At 46.9% G+C, this 11,806-nt stretch overlaps 1 protein-coding gene across 10 annotated transcripts in view; it reads right to left on the bottom strand.

Annotated features, from left to right (window-relative positions):
- Positions 1-405: 405 nt before the first annotated feature.
- HTR2C (5-hydroxytryptamine receptor 2C) overlaps positions 406-11,806 on the bottom strand; it is a 220,955-nt gene continuing 209,554 nt past the window's right edge. For 8 of the 10 annotated variants that reach the window (XM_077308341.1, XM_077308340.1, XM_077308337.1 and 5 more), the window contains 2 exons: positions 7,859-8,059; positions 406-4,043 (listed from right to left, as the gene is read on the bottom strand). In XM_077308341.1, coding sequence (XP_077164456.1) covers positions 3,217-4,043; positions 7,859-8,059 — 1,028 coding nt within the window. In that variant the 3' untranslated portion in view covers positions 406-3,216. The remainder of the gene's footprint in view (positions 4,044-7,858; positions 8,060-11,806) is intronic. The other 2 variants (XM_077308345.1, XM_077308346.1) reach the window with 2 other exon arrangements.

The following is an 11,806-nucleotide window of genomic DNA, read 5'->3' as shown; positions in this document are numbered from 1 at the left end:
TACTCTCAGCTCCACCCATTTAAGTCCAAGTTCAGACGATAAATCACTTCTGCTACCCTCGTATTTCCAGCCCAGTTAGCTCTGCCTTTTGAAAGACTCCTCCCACTAGAATGATAGGTGAAGAAACAGAGGCGGACAATGCAAAGCTTCCTCCAGATGTTTACAACAACACAACATACCTGAATTAAAAAAAAACAAAACAGGAAGGAGAAACTCCTTCAAAGCAGCTGCTTCCTTTGGAAGTCTTCCAAGTGACACATTTTAGATCAGGGGTAGTCAACCTGTGGTCCTCCAGATGTTCATGGACTACAATTCCCATGAGCCCCTGCCAGCAAATGCTGGCAGGGGCTCATGGGAATTGTAGTCCATGAACATCTGGAGGACCACAGGTTGACTACCCCTGTTTTAGATGACTTTCTGCACTTCTGGGAAAACGGTTTAACATGTATGAGTGGCTATTAGCCACAACCTATAGATGGAAAGCTATGTCTGCAGCAGTAGTTCTCTGTACTCTTGGTGCTTAGGGGGCAATAGTGGGAGGGCTCTTGGAGTTCTGGCCCCACTGAGGGACCTCCTGATGCTCCCTGGATTATGGCCAATGTGTGACACAGAGTATTGCACTGGATGGGCCTGATCCCAATGGCCTCTCTTATGTTCTTACATTAATGATAATCCAGCCACCCAAAATGAAATAATTTTCCAGAGTTGCAAATCTATAAATGTTGGCATGATTGATTAACGATTTAAATCATCCATCAACATCTGCTCCTCTTCCCTGTGTCAGAATGGCAACAAGCAGTGACCCAGGAGCTGTTGAAAGTTTGCTTCTGTGTAGGCCTCCTGGAGGCACAGGTCTCTGCTCCCTGGCACCAGCTTTGCTGTACAAGATACTTGCAAATGGTACTTCTTTATCCTGGACATCTAAAGCTAGCACACAGAGTTCCTCTGGGACTGATCCCCCCTCAGCTGTGCTCTCACTCCCAGACCTGTGCTTCCTTTCACTACACTTGTCTGCCTCATCAGAAACAGTCCTGAAAATTTCCCCCCAGCCTGCACATCTGCCCTTTGGGCAAGGGCTAGTTATACGAAGTCGGAAATGCAAGTTAATTGCACCCCCTGTCCCCAGCTCTCTCTTTGCCATGCCTCCAAATGGCTTCTACAGACCAATCCTCATTGGGGAGGTAGACAGTGGATACAAACTCATCAGGAAACAACTCTGAACACGTCTTTCTCCTTAACAGTCCTTAGAAATGGAGTTCTCTCCTCTGCATCCCAAATGCTTCCACTCACTTTTAGTTCTGTTGATACTTTCCCCTTCAATGAAAGCCCCCAGTCAGCCCCACCGACATGGACTTGTCGTTTTTCTTGAATCGTGGCTGGTTAAAGTATTTTCTTTTGTGACTCATACCACAGAAAGATTCATGTTTTCATTTATTTATTGTTGGATTTTTATCCCGCCACTCTCCAGGGTCTCATAGCAGCTTACAATAATAAAAATTCCATAATTAAGAATACCCCCAAGAAACTCTCCAAGATTGACGGCAGAAATCCCTCTAACTCCTGAGCAGACTAACCTAGGGGTTGGGGGGTGCAAGGACATAAATGCCCAGCCTGGAGAGGGATCACATTGACCTTGGCTCTGGCCTCAACCCAAGGCCTGGTGGAAGAGCTCCGTTTCACAGTCCCTGTCAGGGCCCTCAGCTCTCCCAGGAGCTCATCCCACCAGGTCGGGGCCAGGGCCGAGAAAGCCCTGTCCCTAGTCGAGGCCAGGCATACTTCCTTAGGCCGAGGAATCTCCAACAGATTAGCACCCACAGAGTGAAGAGTTCTGCAGGGAGCACAAGGAGACAAGGTTGGGCCCAAGCCACTCACGACCTTAAAGGTCAAAACCAAAACCTTGAACCTTATCTGGGCCAGAGCTGGCAACCAATGCAGCTGTCTCAGCACAGGCTGGATATGGGCCCTCCAAGGTGTCTTAGTGAGGACTCTAGTAGCTTCATTCTGTACCATTTGGAGTTTCCGGATCAAGGACAAGGGCCGGCCTACATAGAGTGAGTTACAGAAATCCAATCTACAGGTGACCGTAGATTGGTGGCCAAGCAGTCCGGGGACAGGTAGGACGCTAGTAGCTTTGCCTGGTGCAGGTGAAAAACCATTGTATGACCTATCCCTGTGACCTGAGCCCCCCTAGATAAGAAGGAATCCAGAACCACATCCAAGTTCCTTTCTGAGGCCGAGATATTAAGCTGAACCCCAGCTAAGGTAGGCAGGCATGCTTCCTGTCCTTCTGTCTTCTTGCCCAGCTGCAGGACCTCCGTCTTGAAGGGGCTGAGTTTCAGGTGACTTTGCTCTAACCATCCAGTCACAGCTTCCAAACAACTGGCAAATGTATCTGGGGGGAGTCCGGGTGACCACCCATGAGGAGATAGAGCTGGGTGTCATCTGCATATTGGTGACAACCCAGCCCATAACTCCAGGTCAGCTGTGCCAGGTGGAGCATAAAGATATTAAACAATGTGGGGGAAAGGACCGCTCCCTGTGGGACCCCAAGTCGATAAGGGTGCGATAATTCATCTCCTACCACCATTCTCTGTAACCGGTTCTGGAGAAAGGAGCACAGCCACTGAAGGGCTGTCCCTCGAATTTTGGCCCCAGCGAGGCGGTGGGCCAACAACTCGTGATCGACCAAGTCAAATGTAGCCAACAGACCGAGCATCACGAGGATAGCCAAACTGCCCTGATCCAGTATTTACAATCAATGTCGGAGTAAGAAATATTGAACTGACCAAGCCCGTAACCCCCTTTTATTTGATATGCAACTACTCACGACGGACCATTAAGGACTTCAAAAAAGGACCACCTGAGATAAATAGTGAGCATTTTGTTCATGCACCAGAGAATTTAAATTAAAAGCTCAACATTTTAAAAGCAAAATAAGAGATCCCGTTTTGGATCTGCTACTCACTGTTCCTGCAGAGTCCCTTGTGACTCTGCTCCTTTCCCAACAGCAAATACAGATCCTGGTTAAGAACGCTGGAAAGCAATGAGCTACAAAGATGAAGTTTTAAATTAAAAAAAGGCTTTGTTCAGAATGCATTATTTACATTGTTCTCGGACCGATACACAGAGTTTTCTGTTTGTTCATTTCTTTACACATAGGGCAGTCGCCCACTGGCCACAGCAAAATCCAGAGTAGTAGAGCTACTCCTGTCCCCCTTACACGCTACTGGTCTTTTCTCCACTGCAGCTATTTATCGAAAGCTCAGAGGTCCCCACGTGCATTTCCAGAGCGTCCTCCATCTCGTCCAGCTCCAGGCTGTTCAGTTCATTGCCATTGCGGTAACTGTTTAAATTAAGGTCTTTCCCATACAAAGCTGCCGAAGAGACGTTGGGGCACTGATTGTGCCTCTGGATGGACTTTTTGCTGCTGGTATAGCGGCAGCGGATGTAGTTAGAGAATGCCCTGCGGTAGATTTTGTTGAAAAGTGTGTATACCAGGGGGTTGACCCCAGAGCAGATGTAACCCACCCAAACAAAGACATCCAGGAGCTCCCCAAGAAGAGCTTCATCGCAAGCTTCTTTGCAGAGAACGGACATAATGTTAGTGATGAAGAACGGGCACCACATAATGAGGAACAAAAAGAAGACGATGCCCAAGACCTTGGAGGCTCTCCGCTCGTTGTTGATGGACTGCATGGTGCCCTTCCGGAAAAGCACGGCTTCTTTGTTCACAGGAGAGTTTAAGTGGGAGGCGGCCTCGTGGTTCTGCAGCATGGAGAGGTTCTCCGTGTTGTTCTCTTTCTTGAGGCAGTTCATGCTGCTCCGCCTCTGCTTGGGGGCCTCCCCGTACATGAAGACTGAGGCCTGCTTCTGCAGGACCTGAATGGTCAGGCAGTAAGCAAAGACCATAATAATGAGAGGGATGAAGAAGGCGACAAAGGAGCCAATGAGGACAAAGTTCTCGTCATTCAGGACGCAGCTTCCGTTCACGAACACCCGAGAATCATCTTGCAAGCCGATTACTGGGATGGGCAGCGAGATCCCTAGACAAACCATTGCAGGAGGGAAGAGAGAAAGCAAAAAAAAGGTTGAGAACAACTTTATTTTACAGTGACCCTTCCCACTCACTCATATACTGCTGTCCTGATCATCATCTCTATAATACCTTTTGAGCAGAAGGTTACCTCCCACTTTCACCCATACCTTAGAACAGGGGTAGTCAACCTGTGGTCCTCCAGAAGTCCATGAACATCTGGAGGACCGCAGGTTGACTACCCCTGCTTTAGAAGGCCTAGGTCTCCCATCTTGAGATTTCAAAGATAAACAAAAACAGGAAAAGGTTACTTAGGAACCTCCTCAACAATCTTCAACAGAGTAGGAGATTTTATTGGAAGGGATCTGAATTATTACAGATCTTGTCACTAACAGAACTATTTTGAAAGGCTGTCATGACTTGATCCACTAGGGGGCTCCATAACCCCAATGAAAAAAAGACCAACCATCTTGAAGCCAAATCTTTGCCTCCTTATTTGTGTGCCCAAAAACCAGCAGCCCAATTATTCTCCTTCACGTTTTGCTTTTATTGTCGGTCCGGGGTGCAAATACTGCTCCGCTCAAGCACAGACAAACAGCAACTGCCAACAGGGCAAAGTTTGAGTCCAGTGGCACCTTACAGACCAACAAAGTAGGTGAGCTGATAATCTCTACCTGCAAACCTCTGCAAAACAAGATCAGGAGGTCTGCACCAAGAAAACCTAAGCAAGTAGCAAAATTTAAACAATTAAACAAAAATGCATATTTTGTCGTATTTGCTATAATTTGGGACCCTTTCAAAGATGCCTTCCATCCCACATGCTATTCTAAAAAGTGGCTCCTTAGCGATTCCAGCTGCAAAGCCAGGGGAGAGTGCTAATGCTTCTGCAGCTGTGGCTGTGCTCTTCAAGCATTTGGGGCCCTTTCCCTGGCACCTCCGCCAGCTGCTTGGGTCACTGTATGTTTGCAAGCTTCTGAGTGAAGTACAAGACACAAGTGCACTCTGGGGCCAGCATGTAAAATAACTTAGCAACCAATTCCAAATGAGATGGAGGGAGGACAGTTTCCAAGGCATGCGCTGAACAGGGGGAGGAATGAGACCTCCAACAGATAAAATAACTGCACTCATAAGCTTTCTTAGGCTAAAACCTGTGGGGGCAACACAGAGGGCAAGGATGAGCAAACCATCCATATACAAAAAAAGCTCTGTGTTCTCAGAATTGGGACTGAGGCAGGAACTGTGGTAAAAGTAGAAAGAGCAGAATTAATTCTTTCCATCTGGGCTCCTCTTGTTAAAGTAGGAGGGAACGACTAATCCTCAACTCAATTATAGTTGTTTTTTTTTTTTGGTGGGGAGAGAAAATACTGCTCTTGGGGACAACCCTCTTCTCAATATGTCCTACCACTGGGCCTTCCAACTCTTGTAGTGCTTGTAAGACAGTGTGTGTCTATAGACACAAGAAGGGATAAGTGATTTCTGTTTCATTTTGTAATGTCTCTTTAATTAGTACCAAAAGAAGAGTTGGTTATATACCACTTTTCTCTCCCCGAAGGAGTCTCAAAGCGGCTTCCAATCGCCTTCCCTTTCCTCTCCCCACAACAGATACCCTGTGAGGGAGGTGAGGCTGAGAGAGCCCTGATATTCCTGCTCGGTCAGAACAGCTTTATCAGTGCTGTGGCGAGCTCAAGAACACCCAGCTGGCTGCATGTGGGGAGCGGGGAAACAAACCTGGCTTGCCAGATTAGAAATCCACACTCCTAACCACTACACCAAGCTGGCTCTCAAAAGATTTAAATCTCAAAACAGCAAATCTATAATCTGGGTTAAAAAAAAGGTTCCAGTTACAGATCTCTGGTTTACGATGGGACCAACACTTTGTCTAGCAAGGAGGCCTTTCATAGGGTTGTACCCCAGATACTCTCTCCCTAGACTTATTAACTTGGTGCCATTTCTGATGTAGTTTTACTCTTCTGTACGGTAATTTGAGGTAGCATCTAGGTAGTACTCTCTTCCTCCCACCAGTCCTGTAAAACACATAAGTATGCAAGAAGTGCCTTGAGGGATAACACCTGTGGTCTACCTAGTCCAGCATCTCTACACAAGAGCTGTGAGGTAGGTGGGGTTGAGAGAGCTCTAAGAGAACTGTGACTAGCCCAAGATCACCCAGCTGGCTGCATGTGGAGGAATGGGGAATCAAACCTGGTTCTCCAGATTAGAGGCTGCCAGTCTTAACCCCCACGCCATGCTGGCTGTGTTCCACACAGTGATCCACCAGCTTCCTTGGGGTGCCAAACGAGGCAGAGAAGCCAAGGCCTTTCCAGAGGTTGCCTTCTAGCACTAAAATTCACCATGGCTTTAGTCACCATGGCTAGCAGACAAGGATGGACCTATGGTACTGGCCATCACTGTCACTACTGGCAGGCTGGGAAATAGTGATTAACCCAAGGTCTTTCAGTGAGCTCCTTGGCTAAGGGCCATGGTTCAATGGCAGAGCATCTTCTTGCCATACGGAAGGTCCCAGGTTCAATCTCGGGGAGCTCCAGTTTCAAGGCTCAGATAGGAAGTGATGTGAAAGACCGCAGGCTGAAACCCGGGAGAGCTGCTGTCAGTCTGAGCATATACAATACTGACTGATGCACCAAGGGGCTGATTCAGGAGAAGGCAGCTTCATGTAGCTCTCCCCAGGCAAGATCCAAAACTCCACTCAATCTGCCACACTTGCTCACTCTGTCTTGCTCTCCCTTATGTTTTGGTGGCTGGCAATGAAATGAGTTTGCACTTGTCTTTACAGTTCCTGTTACTCTTTCACATGGTCCTTGTAAACCTTTAAACGGATTTTAGAAAACCCAAATAGCTACAATGAATATTTCCCGACTTACATTTTATATTGTTTGCTGCTGCTCCTTCAACCTGCATTGATTTTAATTTCATTGCTTTTTAAAAATCATCATGCTGGAACATTTATAATTTGCCCTGATAATCAAGTTTGGCGGAAGGGAGGAAGAAAAAAAAAGTTTCAATAAGCCAACAAGCAAAAAGAGTTCCACATCCCTTGGCACTGTGAGTAGTAGCTTGGTGAGAGCCAGCTTGGTGTAGTGGTTAGGAGTGCGGACTTCTAATCTGGCATGCCAGGTTCGATTCTGCGCTCCCCCACATGCAGCCAGCTGGGTGACCTTGGACTTGCCACGGCACTGATAAAACTGTTCTGACCGGGCAGTGATATCAGGGCTCTCTCAGCCTCACCCACCCCACAGGGTGTCTGTTGTGGGGAGAGGAAAGGGAAGGCGACTGTAAGCCGCTTTGAGCCTCCTTTGAGTAGGGAAAAGCGGCATATAAGAACCAACTCTTCTTCTTCTTCTAGTAGAATTACAGGCTGTAGGATCAGGCAGTAAAGAGAGGCCAAGAACCACTTTGTCAGAAAAAGGTGGGGGAATAAAAACAATTGCCGGAAGGGAGGGCAAAATTCTCAGCAAGGTTCAAAAGGGGGTTCAAGGACTGTACTGACAGCCAATGTGTGCTACTCAAATGGTCATTATCCCATTGGCTCTGATTTGGCCAGCTTCAGCCCATAAAGTCCTTCATCAGGGCAAATCAAAGACAAATGGGATAATGGCCATGTGAGCATTATGAACGGTGGTCGAGGATGAATTATTATGTTTAACAACTTTCTGAGCAATGAAAAAGAAAGGCCTTCAGTTTCCCAGCAACAATAACCACTCGTCATTGGCACCAAAGTCAATTGAAGTTCAAGGAATCTTTCTTCTTTTTTCCTTTTAAACAGAAGCCCTGAAAATGACAGCCGATGCGAAAGTAAGTACGGCTTACCTATGGAGATGGTCCAAACGGCAGCAATTTTCATAATCGCCTTGGTGCGGGAATTAAACCGGCTGTGCTCAATGGGGTTACGGATTGCGACATAGCGGTCGAGGGAGATGGCGCAGAGATGCATGATAGAGGCAGTGGAGAAGAGCACATCTAGGGAAATCCAGATGGGACATAATTGTTTAGGCAAAGGCCAAGCATAATCTGAAACAGAAAGAGAGAGAGAGAGAGAGAGAGAGAGAGAGAAAGGAAAGGCAAAGAAAGAGAAGAAAAATGAGTTTGGACAGGGCTGCCTGCAATGTTTAAATTAATGCAGCTCCGAACTGCACGTGGGGAAGCCTCAAATCCAGCAGTCCCAGAACCATAGGTATGAGTGAAATGCTGGTGTGCCACAAGGAACAAAAGTCTGAAATACCTGTCGAGTGCAGAGCAGGGATTCCCATCCAGGGTTCCCTGCAGCCCTGGGGCTCTGTGAGAGCTCCCCAGCCTCAATCGACTTGGTCACACTTCCAGCCCAGTTCTGGGATTCCTTGAAGCCTGAAAGATATTTCAGGGGCTCCTCCACAGTCTAAGGGCTGAAAAAGGCTGCTGTAGAAGCTACTGCTCTGGCGTTTAAACTCAAAGAAGGAAACAGTTTTCAGCCCAGCCAAGTTTCTCATTCCATAAATCTGTAGACTTTTAGGAACCACAAGATTCTTCCTTTATTTTGGTGTTTTGCTCTGGTCCTGCTTCCTTCAGAGCAGCAGCTCCTTGGGAACAGGGTTTCCCTCCACACCTCTACATCAGGTGAAATTGGGGTTATTTTTTACTCCGGTTCCCAAGAAAACCAGTGATGTGCACCCCAGAAAGGACCCTTTGGCTTAAACAGAGGCATGGGTAAGCACCTTCCTCAAATCTGATTTGAAAGCACCAGGCACATGGAATCAGAATACCCCCAAAACATTTGGTCTCAAGGATGCAAGATATGATGGGAAAATGCACCTCTTTTCATATTAAAGAAAGACTCTTAGATCAAAGCAAGGAACTGATAAGAGGCACTCCCAGCAGGGAATAGTCCAGCATCCTGGAAGCACCAGAAAGCACTGATCAAAGCTTCTTTTGAACTCCAGAGTTGCTCATCTCTTTGGGATCATAAACCACAACCTGTTTCAGAATAATAAACTCAGCTCTTGTGTTTCCTTTTACAAACACAGCTCCTGGATGGTACAACCAAAAATCCAGGAATCACCATTTGCTCATATCTGTGTTAAGGAAGTTACCTTGTCAAATCATCCACCCTTTGTCAGAAACCTCTTAAGGTACCTCTTCTCTGGAACTTTTCCTGTATAGGAAGATTGCACTATACTGTCACAGTCTGGATTCTCTGAACATGAACCAGTTGGATCCAACACGCTAAGTTTGCACAGAACACAGCCAAGTCCACCAATGGGGAACCATTCTCCAAAATTTCAATCCAACACTCAAGCAGACCCTAGTTCTTCATCGAATCACACCAGGTTTTCCTCCCTGGCACTCAAGTAAATTCCTGTGCACAAGAATTCACCAGTCCTCAATCTTTGTAGCTAGTTCTGGTTCCAGGCCTGCTTCCAAAAGTTGAAATCACAAGTCGCCCTCCACCTTCTTTCACTCTTAAAGGTAAAGGTATCCCCTGTGCAAGCACCGAGTCATGTCTGACCTTTGGGGTGACGCCCTCTAGCGTTTTCATGGCAGACTCAATATGGGGTGGTTTGCCAGTGCCTTCCCCAGTCGTTACCGTTTACCCCCCAGCAAGCTGGGTACTCATTTTACCGACCTCGGAAGGATGGAAGGCTGAGTCGACCTTGAGCCGGTTGCTGGGATCGAACTCCCAGCCTCATGGGCAGACAGTTTCTGACAGCATTTCTGCTGCCTTACCACCCTGCGCCACAAGAGGCTCTTCTTTCACCCTTATGAATGCTGAAATCACTAGACTCTCTGCATGAAGACAGGTATAGTATGCTTCACTGTTTCCCTTCCCGGAGTTCACTCTCCCTGCCAGGGGTAGTCAAACTGTGCCCCCCCCCCAGATGTCCATGGACTACAATTCCCATGAGCCCCTGACAGCATTTGCTGGCAGGGGCTCATGGGAATGTAGTCCATGGACATCTGGAGGACCGCAGTTTGACTACCCCTGCTCCATGCATTCCTAGCCCAACCCCTTCTCTGTGTTCTCCCTCCTCTGTTTGCAGGTATTCGGTTCCACTGACAGCACACTGTCTCTGTACCACTCTCACTTTCTCCCTTTCCATTCCAAAATATCTTCTTGTCTTGGCTTAGCTTTTCATTGGACTAGCCAAGTGGGAACAACATAAATAGGACAAACAGTGACTTTAATTGGGTATTGAATGAAGTGTGCAGGCACATGAAAGAATTAAACTTTATTGGTCTTAAAGATCTTAAGAGGTGCCACTGGATTCAAATGTCGAATTGAGTGTTTTGTTTAAAGTAATACAGTTACGTCCGATTGGTGCAAAATGACTGAATTTTCTTGGTTTCCATGATAAAACTGCACGCTCCTTTTGGAATACGATTCATTTTCTAGTCTGAATTTTTGTTAAAATAATCAATTTACTGTTGGTGAAATATCTCCTTTCTCCCTTTCCTCACTAAATTAGGAGCTCTGTAGACACAGGCTTCAAGGTCCCATGGACTCCTGCATTGGCTGCTCTGGGTTTCTTCATTTGTAAGGGGACAATGTTCTCATGACAGACTGGACAAAGGGTCTGATTTGGGCAACACACATGAGGCTGCTTTATACTGAATCTGCCTATTGTTCCCTCATAGTCAGTAATGCCTACTCAGACTAGGGCTGATTCTGCACTTACTTTGTTTTTTCTGTTGTCGATCCTGCTGAATTCAGATCAATTTAAACCTGTGTCTTCCTCCTTCCTGTCCCTTTAATTGAAACAGAACGGGTTCTGCACTTGATTGGGGAAGCTCAGAGTGGGGGGGGGGAATGGTGGCCAGGAAGCTGCTTGTTTTTCTTTTCCTGAACGAGCAGCATGAGGTTCTTTCTTTCTTTTCCTGAATGAGGGGCAGGGGAGGTGGCAGCTGCCTCACAGAGAAAAATAAATCCAAGAGGCAAATCTCTGCTGGCAGAAGTGTGGGCTTCTGGAGCACAGTCACTTAAAAACAAAGCCCAAAATGAGGGCAAAAATAAGTCTTGGAAGTCTTTGAACTGACGCCCTGGTCAATATGGGACAGACTACTTCACTAGGTCAGCTTTGAAGGCGTGGGGAAAAAAGTTAATCCGGGAAAACGCAGGACATCTGTACTTATACTGGGGGCTTTAAAAGCCGGTTCTTCAACTCTAGTTACTTATATGTGCTCCTGGATATCACGGGGGAAAGGTAGGGTCACCGCAAATCAATCATGGATGTTGCAGAGGGAAAATTTAAAGCGGCCAAAATCAAAATGGAAATTGAATACAGTGCAGAGGGGAGGGGTTTATTCAGGCAGGGAGAGGATAAAAAGCAAAGTGCAGACTCAACCTAGCAGTAGCTTCCCAGGATCTCAGGCAAAGGTCTTTCACACCTCCTACTACCTGGTCCTTTTAACTGGAGATGCCTGGAGATGCTGAATCAGCATACCCGATTCTCTCTTCCTCATCGTATTTGCACAACAATCCTGTGAGGTAGACAATGGTGTGAGAGTGTGGCATACCCAAGGAGCTTCAGGGCAGATCAGGGATTTGAATGCGGGTCTCCCAGATCCTTGTCCAGCTGTTAACCACTGCACGACACTGGACAGTCAAGATAGTAATCGCTCCCCCCATAGGAGTAAATTCAACTGGTGAATCTTTCCCAGCAATTGCACCAACTGCCCGAGCTGGATTTTCTCTTTCTGTGATACAGGTTTAAGCTACAGGAGTCCTATCAGAGCAAAAAGGTGTTAGCCTAGGAGAGGGATGGAGCTTACTGGGTGAAAGTCGGG

The sequence above is a fragment of the Paroedura picta genome, chromosome 13 (assembly GCF_049243985.1).
Source record: "Paroedura picta isolate Pp20150507F chromosome 13, Ppicta_v3.0, whole genome shotgun sequence".
Classification (NCBI taxonomy): Eukaryota; Metazoa; Chordata; class Lepidosauria; order Squamata; family Gekkonidae; genus Paroedura; species Paroedura picta.
Note: the sequence above shows the minus strand (reverse complement) of the source record. Positions and strands in the feature narration are given on the sequence as shown.